Source organism: Mesoplodon mirus (genome assembly GCF_964341445.2).
Source record: "Mesoplodon mirus genome assembly, chromosome: 17".
Classification (NCBI taxonomy): Eukaryota; Metazoa; Chordata; class Mammalia; order Artiodactyla; family Ziphiidae; genus Mesoplodon; species Mesoplodon mirus.
In genome coordinates this window covers 78,378,729-78,402,954 of record NC_138993.1, presented here as the reverse complement: position 1 = coordinate 78,402,954, position 24,226 = coordinate 78,378,729, and the positions used below count along the sequence as shown (strand labels likewise).

Here is a 24,226-nt window from a genome sequence, read left to right as displayed (position 1 = left end):
GCTCCCGCCTCCTAGCCCTCAGCCAATGGGCAGTTGGGGACGCGCTGTTGGCGGAACCATAACGCTCCCGCCCCTCTGCGGGCCTTGGGCAAGCGGGAACTGGGCAGGGCCGTGGGCGGAGCCTCACCGCCCCCACCCGCGTCCTCGGCCAATGAGCGGGCGCGTGGGCGGAGCCGGAGGTGGAGGTGCCGCGGACGCGCGGGCACTGGGTAGGGCGCAGAGCTCCGGGACTGCGCCGCCGCTCGGGCTCTGCTTCTCTGCGGGGCTCGGCGCGCGAATTCCGGGCAGACCCAGCATGGCGGTGGAAGAAGAGGGGCTCCGGGTCTTCCAGAGCGTGAAGATCAAGATCGGTGAGCTCCCGAGGGCTGGCGGGGGCGGCGGGGTCTTCGAGGGGGCTCGCGGCGGGCGCCCCCAGGCCCCCGACCCCTTCCCTGGGGGCCAAGGCCCTGACGCCTCCTGGCCATGTGCGCTCCCCGGTTGCGGCCCCTCCCCACCACCCCGGAGGCCGCGGGCCTCGGCCCCCTCCCCATCACAGGGAGATGATGGGCCGCGGCTCCCTCGCCATCTCCAGGAGATGCCCGGCCGCTGCCCTCTCCCCACCTCCTCCAAGGACGGACTGGGCCGAGCGGGGCCGGCGGCTCAGGGGGGCGCAGCTCCTTGCGCTGCCTCCACGCCACTAGCGGCCCCAGGTCCCCGGAGGTGGGGTCGCCTGCACCAGAGGGAGGTGCGGTGCCGGACTTGGGTCGGGTTCCCGCTGGGAGTGTGTATCTGCGTGTGCATGAGCGCGCGCGCGGGTGCTCTCCGGATGAGTGCATTTCAGGTGCCAAAAACACCAACCCCGGGGTTCCGAGCCTCGCTGAGTGCGGCACCCAGACCCTTCCTTCGCTGGGGAAGTGGAAGCTCTTTCAGGTTCCCCCAGGGGCGAGGGGCCGAGCGGGCGGCTGAATGGAGCCTGGGTGTGCACGCGACTGTGTAGGTGGATGTGTGGGCATGTGTGTGTTCCTGCGTGTTTGTGTGTGTGTGTGTCTGCCTGTGACTCTGTGGAACGCTCTGGCCCAGGGCTCCCTCCGGGCAGGTCGCCACAAGAGCCACCCCTCCCCCTTCCATTGAGAACTGGCTGCGGGAGCTTCTGGCCACCAGGGCCTGCCATTCAGGTCGTGTCCCCGGAGCAGTCTGCCTTTCTCACTGGACCCAAGAGCTGGGGGAGGGAAGTGCAGATTCTGGAGTGGGCTGGAAGGCTATATCTGGACTTCCTGGGTTTATCTGGAGAGACTTGCTTTTTCCCAGTTCTGTTTTAACTTGGGAGGGTGATGTGCAAGTTTCTTCCCCCCAAAACAAGATCGGTTCCTGGAGTGACTGTTGCACATTAATGCCATAAATGTGCCAGCTGAGAGGACAGCTCCCATTGGAGAGGGCTTCTGAGACCCTGGTGTGTTGCCCGTCCTCGGGGCCCTTGTTGCCCACTGAATGCCTGGGTCCTCCACATTCCCATGTGAAAAAGGGGCTCCGGGAACCAAGCCAGGCGCCCAGTGACTGCTGGAGCGTCAGTTGCTGGTGACATTCGATGCTGCTTAGGAATTCCAGCTACCCCAGATCCGCGTGTTGTTTCCTGTGTGCTTTATTTTGGTTTATGGATCATCGCTGAGACGCTGTTGATATCTGGCTCAGAGGCACTGCAGATGGGATGTGGTCGCACCTCCGCCTTGAGGAGCCTGCCTGGAGAGGGTTTCTCCTGTTTACTTGGTTGGGCTCTGCTGTCGCTTCCTGCTGAGAGGTTCAACACGGCACTCCACCTGAAGCGTGGCAGGGAAAGTGCCTCTCAGTGCCAGGGTCCAGTGAGCATGAGGGGCATGCCAACCCAGAGGCCTTGAGGTGCTTCCTTAATTAGGGTACAGGAAGGGGTGGGGCAAGGCTGTGAGGGCTGTGCCAGGCTTCTGGGTGCAGCAGGCAGGAAGGGGTCTGGGGACTTTGGGGTTCAGGCCCCGCACGGCCATCCTGGACTCGACTCAGAAGGGTTCTGGAACCGTGGTCTGTTAAGCAGAGGGGATTGATTTCTTTCGAGAATGGCACCGAGGAGATCTGCTGGCCTGGCAGGGCGCCCTCACGGGAGGTTCTGGACCTCACACACAGGGGCCATGTGTGGAAGGAAGGAGTTTGAAGATGCTGCTCGGTTAGGCTTTCCCTCTTTTGTGCTTCAGTTGAAACAAGTGAGAGAAATGCCCAGCTCAGCTGAGGATTAGTGCAGCGACTGAACATCTGCCGGTCTAACTCCGTGTGGGCACGGGGTATTATTAGAACCTTTGGACCCCCGCCCCCATATCTGGGGGCTGTAGCAGAGACAATGAGCAGAAACGTCTGTGCACAGTGGTCCAACTCCCTGGACGCGGCTCCGGCTCTCAGAAGCCCCTGTCTTCTCCCCACTCCAAGGGTCTTCACCTGCAGCTCGGGGCTGCAGGAGGGAGACATCTGTGTCCCACCCTCGTTGCTGGGGCTTGCAGGGAACGAGGGCCTGTGCACAGCACAGGCATTGGAGCAAAGAGGTGTCCTGGGCTGTGCTGCCGACTTAGAGCCGGGGCCGGCCCCAGAGGTGAGCTGTGGGGACTGGCCTGGGGCTTAGTCTTGTCCCACTGTGAGTAGACAGGGCCTGGTGGGCGGTGCCCCGAGCTCTCCTTTTCTTTCCTTAGTCCTCTGCTGTGGCCAGTCTTGACTCTGACTTGCCTGAGTGCCCCAGCCGTGAAGGTACAATGACGAGGAAGGACACCAGAGATGACCGGGAGGAGGGGCGGCTGCGCAGGAATCACAGGCATGCTCGTCTCCTTGTTCCCAGAGACCCTGGCCGGCTGGCCATTCATGCCGAGCCCTGTCTCCGGGCCGGCTGGCTGCGTGCCCGTGTCTGCTGGTGGCCTGCTGGCCTGCCGGCTGGAAGACCCAGGGCAGGCGCCCCCCCGCCCCCCTTTCACGGCCTCACTTTTCCATCTGCGAAATGCCGGCAGGCATTGTCTGTGGCATCCGGTGGGAGCCCCTCATCCCAGAAGGAGACAGAGAGAAACTCTCCCTCCAGTTACAGCATCAGCAGCATCACCGTCCCTGTGGCTGAGGGGACGGGCGGGACATTCTGGGGGCGAAGAGTTTTTAGTGGGGGCCTTGGCCGTTTAGTCCTTGGAAAGTCTGGAACGTGTGCCGGTAGTACGTGGTCATTGAGAGGCTAGCGCTGGGGAACATGAGAAGAATCTCTTCCTTTTTTCCCTCTTCCCCTTTCTTTTCCCTTCCACCTTTTGCAAATGAGAAAGTGCCAAATAAAAGTAGGGTATTTTCATTGTAACTATTTCAAGTCCTTGTCCTGAAGAACTTGTGTCTTTCCCCACTTAAATCTCGCAGTTATTTTGGACCGTTCTTCTGCACACTTGAAAATCTTACCCGCGGTCTATCTTTGGTAACAGCAGTATCTCATGTCACGTAAGACTGAACACACTTCCTGTGAGGCTGCTTGAGGAAGTGTGCTCCTCTGGCTTTCCATGAGTCAGGGCTTCAGCCCTGGAAGGGAAGCAACGTGAAGGTTTGTAGGCGGCGACGGGTGAAGGCTCCCGGCGAGAGCGCCTCTGCCCGGCAGGCTCCTTTGGACTCGGCACTCCTTTAGGCCTTGCAACATAGCTTTACTTTACGGTGATATTTCCCTTTTCCATGATAGTTACTCCTTGTTTTTAAAAGTGTCATCTTGATAAATGTGTCCAGTTAAGAGCAATGTCCAAAGGTATTCCTCTCAAGCTAAAAAAAGAGAAAATCCTGGCCTTGCCCTTGAGGGTGAGAAAAGTCCTCTTGGGCTGTGAGTGGGTCTCGTCGTTGTCAGGTTTGAGGGCAGCTTGCGGATGCGTGGCGAGTCCCACGTGAGGCCACAGGGCAGACCTTCCTTCTTGGACCCAGAGCAGCGGCCCCCCTGTTCTCCCCGGGCTGAGAGCACCCACTCCTGTTCCTTCTCATTCAGATTTGAACCCGTCACCAAGAAGGGCCAGGGCAAGCGACGTGCCCCCATTCAGCCAGATGTGGCCCCGCAGCAGCTGGCTGTAGGCTCGCCCGCCCCCCAAACGTCACCCCCCCAGAAGCAGGAGCCTCCTCAGGTCGGGGAAGCGGGGAGCAGGGAGGGCCCCTGGGTGGCCTGGAGAAGAAGCCCCAGACCACAGGGGTTGGGAGCTCAGGGTTCTAGGGCCGTGCTGCCGAGAGTGTGATTTTTTAACGCAATGTCCAAGGTGGGAAGCAGTGGCGCGCTGGTCCCGGGGTCTGTAAGGCTCAGGCGGGGCGGTCCAGCTTGTAAGTGGCAGCGGTTGTCAGCAGCCGGGCGTCACAGGCTCCGTTAGAGGACACGTTCTGTGCGCACGATGGCCAACGTCCGCGCGAGGCTGCGCGTGGGACGTGGAGCGGGGAGCTGCGCCGGCCACGCACGGTTCTTGGCATCAGGGGCTGCGTGTTCTCTGGAGCTCTCTGATGCTAAAATTAGCCTGGATACTCTGTTAACCTGGGAGCGCAGCTCGCGGGCTATTTTTGGCCCCTGAGGACCGGTGTGCAGACTGGCGCTGCCCGCGGGGTCGCGGGGTCGGCCGCCTGGCCGCAGCCCGCGGGTCTGGGCTCCTCCGGGCAGCGCAGTGGCGTGTGCTGACGTGTGAGGTGGGAAGGGTGCAGACTTCAGGGTCTGGCGTGCGCCTTCTCTCATTGCACCTAAGCTCTCACAAGCCCGCAGGGAGTCACCTGCCCAGGGTCTTGGCCTGCAGGGCGCGGGAGCTCACCTCGCATGCTGCCTCCTGCCCGATAACGCGCCTGGACAGGAGGGGCCACCGGTGCCCCTGAGGGGAGGGCCCGGGCCACTGGCGCCTGTGGGAGGACCGGGGTGTGCGCACACGGCCCCTAGTGCAGGTGCTGGGAGGAAGCTGGAGGGGACAGAACGCGTGAAGGTGTGACTGAACAGGGCACTAGACCCAGAGCTGAGCCCTCGAGCGGGGCCACCTGCAGCCCACGTAGCCCCGGGCACGCAGGGAAAAGGGTCTGCAGGTGGTGGGGCCCTGTGGACGGGCCATGGGGCTGCAAAACACCATTTGGCAGAAAACATCTGGATTTGTTTCTCTGAAGCTAACGAGGCACTTGCGTGTGTCAACACTCACACCTTCCGGAGAGTATTTGGGAAATCAGGACATCGGAGCATCACGCTTTAGAAACAACCACAGTGGGAGCAGCTAAGCCCGAGAAGTGAGGTTTGCAAGTCACACTGGAAGGTGGAGGCTGCAGGTGCCCCAGCTGCTTCCGAGCGAGGAGGGTCCATGCTGGGCCCAGGCGGCCCAGGAGGGGAGGCTGGGACCTGAGACTGAGTCCCGGCCACCTTTCTCGCTAACTCTGCAACTCAGGCACATCTGAGCCCACTCTGCCTTCAGTTTCTTCCTGTGTCACAGGGGAGAGTAAGGCCCTTTCTGTGCAGCTCAGCGAGCTTGTGTGAACACAGACACTCGCATCGCTCCGGTCCTGATGGCAAGGTGTTACTGCTGGTACAGTTTGAAGCTACTTGTTCTCTTAATCTTGTAACGGGTTAGAGATCCAGCTCAGCAAGTCAGGAGAAGGTGGTGAAGCAGGGGTGGGGAGGGCTCGCTGGTTGTCTGTCCCCTGCACCCAGGGTCAGCATGGGGGTCTGTGTTCCAGCTGTGCTCAGTCGGTGGGACGTTCAGATAGCAAAATGGGGAGACAGAGTATTGATAAATGCCAGTGGAAGGGGCAGTTACGTGACGGAGCTTCCACAGCCTGGAATATTGTGCAGCTTTCAGAGAAATAAGTTGGAGCCCGGCCCGGCCATGTGACATGCAGGAAGCCCGTGGGGTGTGACTGGAAAGAAAGCAGCATGCAGAGCGTGTCTCCGAAGGTCCCAGAGAAGAGCAAGGCAACCGATACGGGTGTGCAGGTGTGGAAGCGAGACCCACACACGTCTGTCACTTGGCCCCCCAGGGCTTGGGAGTGTGCAGGTGGTTTTGTAGGAAGAGGGAGTAAAAGGTCTGTTTGAAAAAGCAAGAATATTACTGTTATGTATACAGATAGGTAAATAAAAAGTTTAAAAGTCACAACCACTTAAAAAATGGAATGAACAATGTTCTGTAGAGGACACTGAGGCCCAGAAAGATAAACTAATTTCCTAGATGACACAAGGCTCACTCAGTGCAGGAAAAGCGTGGGGCTGCCAGCAGGTCCAAGAGCGAGTGAGTGACGGGCTGAGGGCTGGCCCGGGAGGGGACCTCGAATGGACCCAGACACGCGGGCGGCGCGGGCTGCAGCCCTGTGTTCAGGAAACCCTGACCCGGATGAGAGGGAAGTTAAAGTCCCACCATCCACACAAATGACCCTGTGCTTTTCTTTAAGTGTGAGGCAACTTCCAGAATTAACAGTGAACACATTCAAATTGCGGCGTAAATGCACGTTTCGTGATCCTCCTTAGAAATAAGCGGACGAGTGTCTCCCGACTGCGCGTCCCAGCTCACTCCGTGGGCCGGGACCCACGTGTCGCTTCCACACGACGGCTCTTGGGTCAGACTCAGAGCTGCTCGTTATCGGAAGCTTCTTTGCCGGAAGTGATGGGTCAACAAGTGGACCGTGGGACCACGGGTTGTGACCCTCGTCCTCCGAGTGTCTGCAAGCTCGGATTGTGTTTCTGCACGCGGGGCAAATCCCTGGCCAGCCCGGTCTGTCCTGAGATTTGGCCTTGCTCGTTTGCGTTTTCAAATAAGCCTGCAGCCTGTGGCAGGGCCAGTCAGCATCCGGGCGAGGGCCCTGTTGGTGTGGCCGCGTGTCTACGCCCGAGACCTGCCGTGGAGGCCTGGGGGAGGCTGGGCCGCCGCCACTCAGGGTTTGAGCCGAGCGCTGTGCCCTGCACTCCTAAGTCAGACCAGTGCCTGTTTCCCTCTTCGCACAGTTTCTCTTCCTGTTGTCTGAATAATTTCCAAAGTGTAAAGAAGTGTTCTGTCTCGGCCCCCATTGCCAATGGGATAAAATCCAAAGGCAGGCAAAGTCGGCGCATCTCTCTTGGACTCAGGGTGACTCAGAGCCTGGAGCCTCGGTTGGCGGCCGTGCTTCCTCAGCCAGGCTGCCCCGTTCGTGCTCCGGACACAGCCTCGCTCTCGGCTTGGAGGCCATGAGTGCCATTGCGGCCTGCGGCAGCGCCAGGACCGGGCCTGGTCGCCGGCCTCTCCCGGGACTGGCTCCTCCTTCGGCCACCCCCCAGGGCTGACGGGAGCCCAGGAGTGGGCCTGGGCTTCTGGGTTTTGGGGACATTTAACTGAGTGGGGGGCTGATAACTAGCCTGCCTTTCTCTGGAGCTTTGATTTGGACTCGACCATGGGTCCCGTCGGGTGTGATCCGTGTGTGGAGTCAGGGCTTGTCTCTCCTTCCTGTGACGCCCCTTGGCCCTCCCAGGAGCCCCCATGGCCAAGCCCCCCGTGGTTGAGGGCAGCTACGCGTGCCCCTGGATCTTCTCTGTAGCTTTGTCTGGTGTGGTTTTTCCTCTGAGGAAAAAGTTGTCGTTTTCCTTTTTTGCTCTGTGGGACTGGTCTGATTTTGTGCACTCTGTGCGTTTCCACGATGCCGGATCCGTTGTTGCCCGCGGAGCCCTGGACACGCCGGGGGGCAGCAGGTGCCCCTGCAGGACGTGGTCCTGTCAGAGTCTGGCAACGACTCTGTGCCTTGTGCAGGCACGTGTCTTAAATGCCCCCCCCCAGGCTCAGAGAAGCCAGGTCACTTTCCCAAAGTCACACAGCAGGAGAGGTTGTGACTGTTGTCCTGTAATGAACTTGAAATTATCAAGGCCCAGGCACTCCTCCTGTGGTCAGTGAGGAACAGCCTTCTTGGGTGTGTTATCAAGTCACTTCCTCAGTAGGCAGCTCACTTCCCACCAAGGCCTCTCCTTCCCTGAGAATCTTTGAACGAGCATTTATGGGAGATTCTCAGGAGAGTGACACCGGCGCCTGAACCTGTGGTCCTGAGAGGCCAGGACACCCGGGGCTCAGGGCCTGCTGACCACCTCCCAGCTGAGTGTCTTGAGCTGCTGGACACCTGAGCAATTTCCCCTGAGACCGTGCTTTACACAGGGGCCAGCCTCCGAGTGGGCAGACTGCAGGCTGCCCTGGGGGCGGGAGCAGCCCTGTTTCTTCCGCCGTCTGGCTTCTGACCATCTCTTCCTCCTGCTGGGGTGGGACCCAGGCCCAGAGTTTGCCTTATGCAGGAAAAGCCCCCCGGCCAGGCAGGCAACAGCGGGGAGGGGTGAAGTGGGCCAGTTAAACTCCAGCCGGAGGTGGTTCAGCCCCAGGCCCGGAGCCTCTGGGCCTCTGCTTGTTTGGACCCAGCTGACTGGGGACTTCCCAGAGCCGGGCTCAGATGGTGGTACAGAGCTGTTTGCAGAGATCCTGGAACCCGAGCTGGTTCCAGAAATCCCATCGGTGTGCAGACTCCAGGGGACCTGGCCAAGCTGCCTTGTTGTAGAGGTCTGCAATGGGCTGCTGTGCCGAGGCTGCTTTTCCCATGGCCTTCGGGGTGAGGGCGGGCTGGGGAATTCCAGATTGTTCTGGGCTGCGGCTTGGCGAGCTCACCCTTCTCAGGGGGCCCTGCTGGCCTGTCCTGGGGCTGACTGCCACAAGCAGTTTGTAGCTTAGGATCTGACGACCGGGTGTTTTATCTACTTTGTAGGGGTGAGTTTCAAGGGCAGAAGACACCGTGTATGCGATGTTCCCGTGGAAGGCACACCCCACCCGTGTGTGGTGTGTCCAGGACCTTCTGGAGGAGCGAGGTGTCCCCAGGCTCCCCTGAGACAGGCCTGCACCCCATAAAGCAGAGCGTTCAGTTGAAGGAGGGGTGGTTCGCCGTGACCTTCTCACGGGGGCCCCTCACGGAGGCCCCTCACGTCCTAGTACGGGTGTGCGCGCACACGCACACACACGCCCCCGGCCTGTCTGGGGCAGAGGTGCGTGGTGTCGTGTCACCGCGCGGTGATGGCGGGGGAGGCCCGGGAGGCCCGCAGCGGCTCCTGCTGGCTCTTTCCCGTTGGCGGGACCCGTGGTGCCAGGGCACCGGCCTCGTCTGCGCAGCAAGGCGTGTGGAGTCTAGAAGAGGTTCCTGTTTCTCAGGCGTTCTTGCTGTCCTTTCTCCTGCCCGACATGGTGGAGGCTGCAGAGTCACGGGGCCCATGTGGGCCCGGCCCCGGGGATCTGGGGGTGTATGTTTGGCGGCACCTGCCGTCCGAGAGCCCTGAGGGCGTCATGGCCGGGTCCCCACCCCGCTCTGGGGCCTCGCTGCTGGGACGCCTGCCTTTCCGCTCTCTGTGACTCGAGCGTCTTTTCTGCACTTTTTGATTCTTTAATATTTTGTATGTGCATCAGACACCTTTCACATTTTAGGCCCACAAGCCGGGTTTTTCCTGTAGCTTCTTTTCCTGTTCATTTCTGGCCCGTTCTGTCTCCTGGCTGTGCTCAGGTGGGAGCCCCCAGGCTTTGAGAAGCTCTGAGGACCCCGGGCCGGGCTGGGCTGCCTGGGAGAGTATGCTGGGATCAAGCGAGAGGACGTTAAGGTGAACAGGGAAGCACTGCAAATGGGGGTGCGTGAGCCATAGAGGGTGCGGGGCTGCCAAGGGGCCTCCTCGCCCCCCGAGGTGTGAGGTTCTTGTTTCCTGCCCGGCTGTACGGGCGAGAGAGCCCAGCTCCCTGGAAGTGGGCGCCCTGCCTGGTGGGACCCGAGCCAGGTGGGCTGCAGATGCCCCATGGCCCCCTGGCTCTCCTGGCCGTGCTCCCGGAGACCTTGTAGCTCCTGGGTGATGCTTCTTGGGGCGCTGGGAGGGGAAGGGCAGAGGACCCTGTGCTTCCTGAGCCCCAGCTGGCCCCGTCCATCTGGAGTCCGTGGCGTTCCTTTCTCTGTTCATCATTTCCTGCTCCACTGAGCTCCGCCTCCGTATTTGGAGAAAGGATTTCTCAGCGTTTGGACCCAAGGATGTGTTTGTGCACATCCTGACCGGAAGGAAGGGTCTCGGGGACAGAAAACCCCTGGTCGCTACGGTTTTGCTCCGTCTCTTGACTTTCTGTTTGTTGGTTTTGCGGAGGGTGTTCTGGCCTTCTCTTCCAGGGCCTTTCCCTCTCTGCCTGTGTCCTTCCCGGACGGGCAGGCTGTCCAGTCAGGAGGGCAGAGCCTGGGTCCTGAATGAGACGCTTCCACCTCTTTTTCACCCGCACAGGATTCACTATAGTTAGTAGCAATTTAGTTCTGATTGTTACTAGACCTCCTCCTGCCTCTCCCCAGCCTAGCCTGCTTCCCTATCAGTATATGTGCGAGGACCCACCAGTTTGGTGAATAACATAAGAGTGCTGGGTTTTCTTAAGCAGGAATTTCTGTGGCCGGAAGGAGCTGGCTGGGGGGGCAGTGGGTGTTGGCCCCCAGCACACAGATCTCTTCAGCCCTTCACGTGCAAGAGGCCAGTCCAGGTTTACTGTCACCGGGGCCTGGAAGTGGTGGAGGCACCCTTTTCGGACAGAATATTTCAGAACAGTGTGGGAGGGTTCTGTGCATATGACCTGGGACGTGTTGGGGGCGTGTACAGACGTGCTGATTTTGTGCATCAGGGCACGTGGAGGCCAGTGTAAGGGCCACCCTGAAGCAGCAGCAGGAACTCTGAGCCTGACCTAACGTGTGAATCACAAAGACTGGTTGGGAAAAGCTAGTTTCCAAAAGCTCTCCTCCTTGCAAAAAGTGCTCAGGGGTCGTCTAGGGGGGTATTCCTCATCCCATGGGCTGACCTTTAGGTGAAGTCGGCCCGGGGGCGGGGTGGGGGGTGACTTTTGCCTCCCTGGTTGTCCCACGGCAGTTGGACGCCACCTGCAGGTGCTGCACATGGGCCCGTGGGGCCATAAATTGGGCATTTCACAGGATGCACGGGAAACGTTGGCCTTGCCTTCCAAGCCTCTACAGATCAAAGGATAAATAAGACAAACCCATCAACATAGTCACGCTTTTATGGGAATAATAATAACTGGGATTTTCAGGTCTTGGGGAGGTGCTAAGGAAGACTGGAAGGGGTCTCCCTGCTCTCTTCCTGTTCTCCCAGGAACGGGGGCCTATGTGTGCACACGTGTGCACAAACATACATGCACACGCGTGCAGACGTGCGCACGCACACACTCTGCACACAATGTGTTTTCCAAACCTGGAGAATTCTTAGAAGTAATAGAAACTGTACGTGCAGAATTAATTTCTAAATGTATAAAGTGACCCCCACTGAAGAGGGCAGCACTTACTTTTATCATTAAAACTAAACTAAACATTAACTTGTCGTTTTCTACTCTAAGGCTTAGTCTGTCCGAAGGTGTACCTGCCTCCTGGTTAACAGCTCTGGGGAGGGGACGCCTCTACAGCGGCCCCTTGATGGTCACTGCTTCCCACTCTTAGTAGCAGACGACAGTAGTCTGTCTTGTTATGAAGGCGTCTTGGGGTCCTTGAAACGTGCCGTCTTCCTTGGAAGGCAGAGGCCGGGAGGGCGGCGGACAGGACACTGTACGTCTGTTTTAGTGTGTCTGAATTTCTGGGTCGCAAACCACCTTAGGTAAAGTAGGGCCCTGAGCAGGGCAGGCCTGCTCGGGGGACCCAGCCGCCCCCTTGGGCCCGGCTTTTGGGCTGTGCCCCAGCTCGCGGTTTGGTCCTCTGTCTTTTCCTTTCCAGGGATTTTGTAACCTGTGGGGTCCCTGTAGAGAGGGTGCAGAGCAGGGCACAGGAGAGAAGCACCACTGAGAACACGAGTTGCAGGTGAAGTGAGGGAGCAGCAGGTCGCCTTCTGCAAGGTCCCCCGGGCCCCGGGGTCTCCTGGCTCCGGGGTCTCCTGGCCCCGGGGTCTCCTGGCTCCGGGGTCTCCTGGCTCCGGGGAGCCTGCTGGGCTCTGCCCCTGAGGAGCAGAGTGGAAACCAGCAAGACGGCCCGTGGGTTCTCTAAGATGCGCTTGTTCCTGGGTGACCAGTGAGCGTGGTTCCTGCCTTGAGAGCAGACGTCCTGCGGCGGGGGACAGTCTCCCCATCGGGCTCCGAGAGACCCGTCCTGAGCTCCCGGCCGCTGCGGAAAGCGTCTCCACTTTCCTCCAGTGCCCCGGTTCTAGCCAGGGAACCGCCCCCCGGGGACAGGTGGCCCTGCTCGGGGACTTGTTGTTTGTCACGCTGGGGGTGGGGGAGTGTGGGCCTAGTGGGCGGAACCCCCACCCCCCTGCAGCTCAGCACCTGAGTGTGCACGGGGCGTGCCCGGGGGAGGGGGCTGTGTGAAAACCGCGCCTGTGTCCTGTGTGCTCTCTGCCTCTCCTCAGGAGCGTGCGGGCGGGGAGCAGCCAGATCCCATGCTCGCCTGGGGGAGAGACGCCTGCGGTGTGGACCCGCCACACTGCCCAAAGGTTTAGGGTGTGGATGGGGCCGGCAGGACCCTGGGGCAGCGGCACTGTGGCCAGTCCGCTGGCGACACTCCCGCTCTGCAGCTTGGGGCAAGTCACTTAACCTCTCTGTGCCTTAGTTCTCGTGTCTGTAAACTCATAGCTCCTTCGCAGGGCTGTTAGAGGGTTAGGGTGACTGTCACCCTCCTGCCCGCTGCCTCACTTCACGCTGGAGGGGAGTGAGGCTCAGAAGGGTCTGGACCTGTTCGAGTCGCCGGGTTGCGTCCGTGAGCCAAAGCTGTTTTCATGAGCGGTGGAAGCAGGGCCGGGCCGCCGACTCCTGGGGAGGATGTGGCTGTGGGCGGAAGGGCTGGGCTGGGAGGGCGTGGGCTTGTGTGGCCGCCCCTGGGGTCTGGCGGCACCCTCCCCAGCCGTGTGGTCTGAGCTGCGTTACCCGACCCCCCGAGGGGACCCCGGGATGGCACCAGCTCCGCCGCGGGCTACTTCCGAGCCCGTGCGTTCTCTTCCGAGCGTCGATGCTTCTCTGGGCAGCCGCCGATGACTTAAAGGTGAAGTGTTAACCAAGAAGCGTAATCTCGCCTTCGAGCGTGGTGTTGCGGGAGCAGGGACCTGCAGCAGCGTCATCAGGGGCTGTGCTCCCTGAGAGAGGCAGGGAGGGGGGAGCGGCAGGGACTTCTGGCTTCCGGGCTAGCACAGAGCACTTAGCCTGGCTAAAAAGCTCACACAGGGCTGCACGCGTCTGGGAAGAAATGGGAAGAGCAGTCCCCCTTTAGATACTGTGGACGTCAGGTGACAGTTGCTTATTCACCATGTTTTGAATTCTGTAACTGTTTTCTGGATCATTCTGTGGTTTTATCTCTATGGCACAATGCTTTTATGACAGGAAGTGGGTATTAATGAATCAGTTAACTATTTTGTAAATCTAGGATGCTGTCTTGTGATGTCTTTGTAGCCCCCAAACACAGGGGCTGTGGGCGGGACTTGCACAGTTGGGTAGGGACAGCTGCTCTGACCCCTCATGTGCTAACCTTGCCCGGGAAATGCTTGGGGAAACTGCTCAGCCTCTCACAGTGGGACAAGGGTGTAAATATTTACCCACCTCTGTGGGCTGGGGATGCTTCACTGTCGCCGTGCCCCCCTGCAGCAGTGACCTCTCCATGGGCCGGGGGTGCTCTCTGCACGCAGACATTAGCCAGGGTGGGTGGTGGGGGGAGAGTCTAGCTCCCGTGTCCCCTGCTCAGGTGACGTGGATCATTTCACCAGTGATTTAGAGAGTCTGCTTCTCCCCACACATGGAAATGAGGCCGCTGAGAAACCCACACCAAACAAGTTTGGAGGGTGTGTTTAACCCACTCTCAGCCTCGTCCAGAAAACTTGTCCCAATTTTATTAATGGATAAGAGTGAACAAAGGTTCGGGACTTCCCTGGTGGTCCAGTGGTAAAGAATCCGCCTTCCAATGCAGGGGACGCGGGTTCGATCTCTGGTCAGAGAACTAAGATCCCACATGTCGCAGGGCAACTAGGCCCGCGAGCCACAACTACTGAGCTCCCGCGCCTCGACTAGAGAGCCTTCGTGCCGCAGACTACAGAGCCCATGCGCTCCGGAACCCGAGCGCCCCAGCTACAGGCCCACACGCTGCAGTGAAGAGCCCGTATGGCACAACGAAAGATCCCGCATGCCTCAACGAAGATCCTGCGTGCCGCAACTAAGACCCAACACAGCCAAAAAAAAAAAAAAAAGAGTAAACAAAGGTTAGTGAAGAAGGAAGAAAAACACGTTGCTTTTATAAGTAAAATCATATATATAAAAATGTTCCACTCATTTTGGCCCATGCAGTGTAAAGACCAGCCAAGAATAAGGCATTTTTTTAAAGGTAGGATGAGGTGCTGGCCCATTTTGCAGCATTGAGCAGTTTTGTGGCTGGTCCCTGAGGGCCCCAGAGCAGGGATGCGCCCACTTCCACGCCCCTCCGCAGGTTAACTGTCCTCCTCACCCCCTCACAAGTGCGAGGCCGAGATGACCCAGAGTCCTTTCTGAGATAGACCTGGACGCAAGTCTAATAAAGGAAACCCCAGGAAGTACAGGATACACATTAGCACGTGACAAGGGGAAGTTCATTTTTCAGCTCTGCAGATAAACTGCGGTTTGGCCTCCTCACATCGCAGCAAAGGGCAGGGGCGCCGGGGCCCTCCGTGTAAACTGGGGTAAATTAAGGAACCGTGTGCAAGCGAACAAGTCTCAGTCCTGAAGTTCGGATAACAAAGGCTACCAGTCTGGTTTTCTCACTCGCACATTTCTCTCTTTCTTAGAAGTTTGCTGAAAGCAATGGTGGTTATTCCCCATGGGGTGACGGGGATCCGCAGAGCCTTTCAGATATGTTTCTTTGATGTTCCTTTTGTTTGTTCGGAGGTTTCAGGAACGCCCCAAGCCACAGCTGCTGGTTAGGGTGTGGTGTGCAGGGGGTGGGGCCTGTCCCGGGAGAGACCCTCTCGGGACCAGAGGCCTGACGATGAATAAGCTCGATGAGGAGGCTGCCAGGCCCACCTGGACGTGGGAGAGGACGGGACCCTCCCCCTCGTGAGTTTCTCCCCTTCGACCCGCTGTGGACCCACGGAGGGCTCTCTCTGGGGGGTCCTCTGAGGCGGGGCCTGGGGGTCTTGCTTAAGGGTCCCACGCGGAGGGGGTCCGAGGGCCCAGGTCCAAGGTCTGCTCCCTTACAGCTGAGCTGGGCACCCGCGTGCGTCCTGCGTTGTCATCCTGCACTGTCATCGGCAAGGCTGCGCTTGGCCCTGGGCCCGGCTTTCCCGGGGGAAATCCTCCCTGCCCTGCGGCCAGGTTCCGGCTCCCACGGGGGCCAGTGGCTTTGGCAGCTCCGGAAGGACGCCCCCCCGCCTCCCCACCCACCGCGCGTCTGCAGGAGAGGGTGGGACCCCACGATCTGATCTGCTTTTGGCTTCTGCTGTTTCCACTACAATCCACCCCCTCCCCCGTGCTGTGGAATTGGACGGAGGGCGGCAGCGGGACAGGTTTAGGGTGGCTGCGTTCTGTGCTGAGTCACCGCTGCTGTGCCTGGTGACCCCGGCCACAGCTCGGGGCTTGACAGCCCCCAGAAGCGCCGGTTTTGCTCAGATAGCATCAGGCAGGCCCCGGTCGCCGGCCGTGCACGGAGACTCCACACACTCTGCTCTTACTTCTGAGCTGCTTTGAACAGCTCCTGTGGCTAGAGACTCTTCTGGAAGGAGATTGTCACGAATGTACTTGGAACACCGAGGCTTTTCATGGTGCTGTTGAGAGGCTGGCCCTGCCTGCGAGCGTGGGGTGTGGGACCTGGGGCTTCTTTCCTGGAGCCGCCAGCCCCCTGGAATTTTCACTCAGCTCGTTTGTGGCATCAACAGTGTTCTGTTCTGTAGTTTTACCTGGTTCACCTGGAGCAGCCCTGAGTGGTGGCGGGGCTGGTCCCACGTCCTCTGGGCTGCCACGCCGGCAGCTTTCATGCCCCAGTCGGGGTCTCAGCGCCATCCCGCATGCTGACCAGTCTCCACGGGCCCCAGACAGGCATGAACCAGGGCTCAGCTTCTCAGTTTCCAGAGCAGTGTGTCCCTGTGCAGCGAGGTGCATGCGGGCTGATGACCAAGTGTGTGGATGCATCCCCGGACCCATAGGAGATGCCCATGGGGCCGGGACCTACCTCTTTGTCCCCCTGACGCCCACGGGCAGTCAGGCAGCTGTCCCCAGGCTGCCCTAGAGAGCTCTAGGACAACAGCAGTGCTGGGTCCCCCCCAGGACCTGCTTCTGTTGGCTGGGCCAGGCGCCGGACACTTTCAGAGCCCGGGGCTGGAGACGGAGGAGGAGGAGGAGGGCAGCGACGGCTGAGGGGCGGGGGGGCTCCTGCTGCGCCGCCCTCCCCTCCCCCCTCGCGTTTCCCTCTCGGGGTCTTGGCTGCCCGCTCCCCACGCTCGTCCCCTGAGGACTGAAGCAAGCACCCTCTGGATGCCGTCTGTGTGTGTGTGTGTGTGTTCAGAAGTAAGCATCTTCCCTGAAGAAGGTGTGGGGAACATAGAAAAGCAAAGTGAGAACGTGAACAGCTGTAATTGCACGGCGGGTGCCTCGGGCCTGGGTCACTCCAGCCCGTCAGCCAGCAGCCGCGAAGCGGGGCACGTTTGCGCTCCGCGTGCGCACATCTGTGTGGGTTCCCTGTCGGCCCGTTTCAAAGCTGAGAGACCCCCGAATCAAAGGGCGCCCCCGCGCCCGGGGCCGGCTGCAGCCTCTGCTCTGGGAGCTGGAGCGGAGAGGGACCTGCGGATGGCGGTTAGAGGCTGAGGGCCTTTGTTTCACCCGCGTGGGTGCATGACCCTGGTGCCCGGTGAGTGGCGCAGGTTTAGAGGCGGCCTCAGCTTGGGAGAACGTGACTCGGCCTCTCAGCCTGTGCTGCGCAGTGGCCGGCCCTGCGTCTGGAGCTGTTGGTGGTTGGGAGTCATGACGAGACGCGGGTGTACTTGGGCCGAGGTCTGGAGGGACGTGGAGAGAGAGGCGGCCGGGAACGGGCCCCGAGGGCCTGGCTGGGCTTCTGGGTTGGTGGGAAGAGCCCTGTGACAAAGCAGAACTGTGAAGGGGACCAAGAGCAAGGTGCCCAGCGCTGCAGAGTGCCTGCTGGCTACCTGAAGCTTTTCTCTAGGCAAGATCGCTGCACCAGAGGTTTGGACTGAAACAGGCAGCTGAACGTCGTGCGGCCGTGGGGAGCCTCTCGGAGCCCAGGAGCCTGGCCGGCCTGCGTGGCCTGTGGTCAGACCCGAGGGCCTGACAGCTCCTCAGAAGAGTCTCCCTGGGAAACGCCTGGGATTCTGACCCCATTGAAGGTTGTAGGCACCGCGTCCCCGCGTCTGGATCTGGATCTGCCCTGACCGTCCACACAGCCTGAGCCTCCTTCCTGCAGCTCTGAAGTGAGTGGTCACCCGTCTGCTCGCGTCTGCTCCTGTAATCTGGGCGCCTCTCTGTGATGAACTGGACCTTCACGGTGATAACTGTGGGACCGGAGTTCTGTGGAAGGACTGTGACCTACACGGGACGCTTGGCTCGGCTCAGAAACACGCAAGCTGAAGTGCTGGCGGTGTGATTGGGGGCCGTGACACCCCCCCCGTGAACCCGGCCTCCAGTGTGAGGCTGTGGACCCGGCGGGTCCAGACACGCAGCAGGGGCCTCTCCTTGCTGGTATGGCACCAAGAGAGCCAAGCAAGGCGATGACAGTGGCAGCCCCTGTGTTGTGGTAGGAGCGGGAAGACGAGGGCTCGGATGGTCCCGGGGGAGCGCCTGCCCTGGGAGAGTGCCAGGAACCGGGCGTCTCGCAGGCGGTATGTCCCCTTTTTACCGACAGGGACACAGGCCGCTGCTGACCTCAGGCGCCAGCAGGGAGGCCGCTGGTTCGGAGCGTTGTGCTGGCTCTGTCCTGGAGAGCACAGCCGCGCCGTGAGCCCTGAGCCCGGAGGCTTGGAGCTTCCTGGGAGGATGGGGGGACGCCCGCGTTGGGAACGGGGCATGAGGGGCAGGACCGCAGACCTTCGAGGGGCGGGTAACGGGGGTGGGAAGTGGCACCGCTGGGCCGCGCTTGAGGGAGGTGGGGACAAAACGTTACATCTGCCATCACCAGCCAGGGGAACAGAAAACGCGGGAAAAACACCCAGGGCGCTCGGTGTGTGCGAGGGCCGTAGGCTTCTGCTTTTCTTCCCTCCTTTTTTCTGGGTTTCAGAGGTCCTGGGCCGCTGTCCCACTGTTGTGACAACACTCACAGTGGTGGCTGCTTCCTGTGTTGCTGATGCGGGGAGCATTCCCTCTGCCCTCGGGCCTCCACCGTCCCCGACGCCCCGCCCTGCCCTTTGGCCTTGTCCCCATCTCCCTGCCTGACCTCCGCCCTCTCCCGTCCTCTCGCCCCCGGTCCCCTGACACGGCCATCGGGGCTGCTCCTCCGTCACTGCCCTGGGGAGGGGCCGCCAGACGGCCTCTGCAGCTGGAGGCACTTTTCATTTCTTAGAAGTGGTGGTGGCGTCAGGACTGGACGCTTCTATGAGTGCAGTTGATTTTCATTCATGGAAAATGGCGAATTGGCCCTTGGTTGATTAACGATCGGGCAGGCTAGGCCAGGCCAGCCAAGGGCTCAGATTCTGGGAGCTGAAATAGAAGTGCTCTGGGGAGGGCGAGTGTCCCCAGGTGAGGTGCTGGGGCCCAGACGGCACACGGCCGACAGGGCACGCGGCCGGAGAAGTTTCTGTAGAGTTTTGTGTTTTGCTCAGGCACCGTAGACTGTTAAGCGGGAAGTGGATGGTTACATTCAGATTAGAATAAATTAAAGAGTAAGTGTGGAGCGTTCAGTGTTGGTTTATTAGCTGGTGTATAAGTTAGCGTGTGGAAATGTGATTATCACTTGGAGGATGACAAGTGACGGGGTTGTCAGCTTGCGTATATGTCACCTTTTAGTAGACAGACATGGCCGACTCTTTAAAACGTTAGGTAGATATTCTTAGATTCCTAATAGACAAAATATCACAGAGGATACCGAAGCAGATCAGAACGTATATGGGCACCTAATCCACAATGAAGACGCATTTTAGTTCCCTGGAGAATGTGGGAGTTGCCTTCTTTGGCATGCGGCTTGAAAAAGGTTACATCCTAACTCACACCATATAAAACAAATGCCGAATGGATTAAAGGTTACAAAGTGAAAAACTAAAGCAAGATATCAGAAACATTTTGGAGAATATTGTGAATAACCTCTGGAATGTGGGAGAACTTCTAAGCAGTCAGTAAACTAAAAAGATAGACCGATCTGATTATATAAGAATAAAGATTTATGTCTAAGTGATGACCTCACAGCGGCTGAGCGCTCATGCCCGGGACAGGCCGGCCAGGAGGTGGGGGACAGGCGAGCGGGGCCCAGGCCACGTGCTCGCAGACACTTTCCCCTGGTGGCTCGGCCTCGCCCTCAGCCCTGCCTGCACACGGTAGCGGGGTGGACACTCCGTGTTGGTGCCACGTCCTGAGGACGGCCGGGTCGTCCCTGGATCCATGGGTGGAAGCAGACCTGTCTCGTGGTAAAGAGAAAACTGCTCTCGCCGAGCCGTGATCAGTGATCCTGTTTCAGTGACCAAGTCAAGGCTCTCCACCCACCCCCGACATTTCCTCCCTGTGGGGCCGTGAGGGTGCAGCGCCGGGTCTGGAAGTGAACCAGCAGGGCTGGTGCAGCTCAGGGCTGCGGGGCCGGCGGAGGGAGGCTGGTGACGAACCTTTTCTGTAGGTGCTTATGCAGCGTTACCGGTTACAATGAATATGTATTTCTTTTGTCGTAAAAAGTGTTCAAAAAGAGGCCGAAAAAAGAGTTTCTCTATAAAACTCAGTTTCAAGCACAGAGCCTGTGCCTGTCCTTCGGTGGCCGTGGACTGTGTGCCCCCCGTGTGCCCTGAGACGGGACAGGTGACTTCCTGGCATGTGTCACAGTTTGGACCCAGCTGGTTCAGGACTTAAGCAGAAAACACTTAATAAGATTAAGTGATTAATTTACCATCTGCCAGGGACTCAGCCTCTGGAGCTGGAAGCTCTCGGCCTCAGTGGGGTTTGTGAGTGAATTTCTAATTTAGAGTTAATAAAGGGGGCATTTGTTCACAAAGCCCTGAATTATACTCTGTCATTTTACATTTAAACTTACTTATCAGAAATGGCTGTTATCATTACACATAATAAATTGACTCTGTCAGTGTTTAATGTAAAAGGAAGGAATAGCTGGCAAAAGAGAGATTAGACCTAAAATTTATATTTAAAATAAATCTCAGATGCTGTTAAATTTATAAGCATTTCTATTCAAACATAGTGCATGCTCTATAGAAATTTTAGAAAACCTAGTTCTTAAGTTTTCAGGGTTGAGAAAAAGGTGACTCATTTCCCCGCTGAAACCTTTGCCACTGTTAACATGTTGGTTCTTCTGTTCAATTATTTCCTCTCCATTTTTGTTTTTCATATGGAGATATATTGTGTGTGCACATATACTTATTAGTTATTAAATACACACATATAGGGCTTCCCTGGTGGCGCAGTGGTTGAGAGTCCGCCTGCCGATGCAGGGGACACGGGTTCGTGCCCCGGTCTGGGAAGCTCCCACATGCCGCGGAGCGGCTGGGCCCGTGAGCCATGGCCGCTGAGCCTGCGCGTCCGGAGCCTGTGCTCCGCAACGGGAGAGGCCACAGCAGTGAGAGGCCCGCGTACCGCAAAAACAAAAACAAAACAAAACAAAAAAACACATATATACGTGTGTATTACGTATGCCCCTTAAATTTTCCCTTCAAACATGTCTGTGTGTTACTGGAAGTTCTTTGTAAACTCCGCTCTGGTTGCTGTGTCGCAGCCCCCTTCCCTCCTGCGCTCCCCGCCCTCGCCTCTCCTGCGCTCTGGACGCCGGGGGTCCTGCCGTCGGCTCTGGAGGCCGGGCCCAGGCCGTTGGAATCGCCTGTTTTTGGACATTTAACTGTTCCCTTTCTTTTGGCCAACATAAATATTGTTATAATAAACATCGATCCTTCATAAATCTTTGTTTTATGGATTATTTCATTAGGACAGCGGTCCCCAACCTTTTTGGCACTAGGGACCGGTTTTGCGGAAGACAGTTTTTCCACAGACGGAGGTGAGGGTGGTGGTTCAGGCGGTCACGCGAGCAGTGGGGGACGGCAGATGCTTGCCCGCTGCTCACCTCCAGCTGTGCAGCCCGGTTCCTAACAGGCCGCGGACCAGTTCCTAACAGGCCGCGGACCAGTACCGGTCTGTGGCCCGGGGGTTGGGGACCCCTGCCTCAGGAAACCTAGATGTAGATGTATTCATGGCTTTTAAAACATGGTTTTGAAAGTTCGAGAAGAAACGGCAGCTGTGGGGATGGTAGCCAGGCGTCGGGGGAGGCCGTGGAGCTGCAGGCACAGGGCCTCTGCAGTGAGGCGTGGGTGCCGTGTCCCCACCTCAGGCCGGTGAAGATGCAGAGGTGGATTTCTGCTTTTTCAGCTGTGGCCCTTGATGTGACAGTGGCTTTGGGGGAGATGGGTGGCCAGTGGGGGGCAGTTCCCACGCAGGGGCCGCGGTGGCGGGGCTGCTCTGCCCTCGCCCTGGGCGCCCTCCGCGGAGCCCGCGCTGCTGGCCAGAACCAGGCGTAAGGAGCTTGGGCGCCGGCGTCGGAGGGCCGGCACCCGCTCGCTGCGCCCCGAGCTTCCGCTGCTCTTGTGAACGGACCTGCCCCTCGTGGTCCACACAGCTCGGGGAGCAGGCCTGTCAGGCGGCAGGGGGCCCTCTGCCCGGCCCCAGGACCACCCATTGCCTCCTCTCTGCGCACTGTGGGCGGGGCCTCGGGCGGCGGGAAGCCTCAGGGTGGGAGAAGGTGGGCCACCCGTGTACGCCCCGTGTGAGCCGCAGGTTTGCCACGGCTGTGACTCAGGAGCGAAGGGGCAAACACGCCACCGTCTCTCTGACGTGGAACCTGATCTCGCTCTTGGCCGCTCTTTCCAGTAATGAATGAGGAAGGAAAAACCAAAGTGTTAATTTTGCCGTTTTCTTCTGTCCTAAAGTTGCCACGAAGACTCATATCCAGAGGCCAGCGTGGGCTTTAGGCTTGCGGTTCTCTGCAGGGACAGCAGATTAGAGACCGTCTTTGCAGCGGGTTCACTGAAGCGGGATGATGCTCACCACGGTCACCCATGCCCGACGGCCAGGTCTGAGTGGCACTCCTGGGGGCTCACGGCCTGTGCTTGCAGACCCCTGGGCCCGGCTTCCAGTGTGGCTGCACCTGGCAGTTGGCCACCTCGTGGCAGGAGCCCCCCAGGCCCGGGTCCATGAGCCATGAGCCGGGGCTCCCTTTGGGGCGCTGAAGTCTGGGGTGCTGGGCACAGACCCAGCGTGCCTGGGATCCTGAGGTTCTGTGTTTGTTGGCGTCTCCGAGCCTCTCAGACCCTCGTGGTTTGATGGGGCCGGGATTGCCCTGAGGGGCTCCCGAGTGGCGGACCGCAGTCCGCTTGGTGCCAGGCGACTGGCGCACTTGCCGAGATCTGAGGCCTGGGGTCCTGCCGCGTCTAAGCTGGTCAGCCTGCCTCTCCTCCTGCCGGACCCCGCACAGTGTGGGCACCGCCGAGCTGGTGAGCTCAGAGGGGCCCGGCCCTGGCCGCTCACTGCTCTGGGCCGGGCCGTCTACCCCTCGAGAAACTGGAGCCGTGCACACCTTCTGGGGCAGCCAGTCCGCGGACTGACCCTCTGCTGTTTGCTTGTTCTACGTGGCCTCTGGTCACTCACCGAGACTCTGCCCTCAGACCCGGAAGGGATGACAGTGGGGCTCCCTTGGGGGTGGGTCCCTGTCTCAGGCCTCCAGGGCGAGGCCTGTGCACTGCGTGGAGCCCCGCAGGTGAGGGGTGAGGCGAGCGTGAGCATCTCTGGCTTGCTTTGGTCCCCACTCAGGCCAGCGCCCGTCTGTTCCCTGAGACCTGGCGAGTCTGCAGCGGGAATGGTTGGGCAGGAGCCCGACCCTGGAGGCCCACATCCTGGCGTGGAGGTCCCCCCGCTGGCCGGTCAGGGGTGGTGGCCGCGGGGAGAAGGGCCGCAGCGATGCCGCGCCCACGTGGCCGCCGGGATCAGGACCATTCTGGATCGCACTTTTGCAGCATCTCGTGCCCGGGTGGGTCCTGGGCTCTTCTTCAAGGTGGTCCTCCACCAGCCGGAGAGCAGGCTGTTGCCACAGATGGTAGAGTCGAGTCGGGAAGCCTGGGGCACGGCAGTTGTTGCCGGGAGGACGCTGTGCACACAGCCCTCGGGCTCGGGCGAAGGCAGACTCGGCCTGTGTCCTCTGACCGAGATGCGCCCGCAGTGTGGGGAGCAGCCCAGACGCCCCCTGGTTCGAATCCGCCGGGTGCCTCCGGGCCTCAGTTCCCCATGGAGTGGGTGTTGGGGGCTGTGCCTGGCAAGGCCCAGCTGTCGAGCCCTTTGCTGCTGCAGGTCCTGATGGCCCCTCCCTCCCCCTCCACACAACAGGAGGTGTGTCTAGCGGCTGAGGCGGTAAACTTGATGGTGTTTCGTGCCTCCTTAGGTTGACAGTGGTGTTGAAAATGACTTTGGAGCTTTAAACAGCTCTTGAGATGCGGAGCCCGGGGGCGGGGGTGGGGGCTGCTGTGGGGCTGGGTCTGTAGCATATTCAGGCCCCGAGGGTGGGGAGTGCAGAGCAGCCTCCGGCCGAGGCCTGAGTCACCCGGGACACGTGGTCCTGGTGTGCAGGGTGGGCCTGAGATCCTTCCTGCCGGGAGACACTCCTGCATATGAATCACGGCTGAGACAGCCCTTTAGAAATAGTTTTGAAGCTTTTATTACTTCATTCTCAGAACCCCTGGCAGGGTCCCGCCTCCCCCCACCCCACCCGCGTGCCTTCCAGCTGCCTCTCTCCTGGGCCCCAGGCTCAAGGAAGCCTGTGTTCCGGGATGTTCCCGGGGTGTCACGCCTTCTCTGACTCCAGCCAGCCTCCACTGTGCCTGCTCTTCCCGCGTCCCCTTGTCACCCCCAGGGGCGGTCACCCCAGCCTCCACCTTCCAGACTCCTGCCCACCTCTCTGTCTCCAGGGGCCTGCCCCTCGGACCCTCGGGCGCTTGCTCTCAGCAACGGTGCCCCTTCGCCCTCCGGGCGCCCTCACCTGCCCCTGACTTCCTCTGCATGGTGGTGCGTGTGGTCGGCCGCATGGTTGCTGCTCCGCTGAGAGAAGGCGGGTGACGAGCCAAGGTCGTCCTCCCCTCTGGGCGGGTCCCCGT

General features: G+C 59.8%; 1 protein-coding gene across 1 annotated transcript in view; it reads left to right on the top strand.

The window, feature by feature from the left end:
* Nucleotides 1-212: 212 nt before the first annotated feature.
* RASA3 (RAS p21 protein activator 3) overlaps nucleotides 213-24,226 on the top strand; it is an 86,458-nt gene continuing 62,444 nt past the window's right edge. The window contains exon 1 of the mRNA XM_082602662.1: nucleotides 213-350. Coding sequence (XP_082458788.1) covers nucleotides 296-350 — 55 coding nt within the window. The 5' untranslated portion in view covers nucleotides 213-295. The remainder of the gene's footprint in view (nucleotides 351-24,226) is intronic.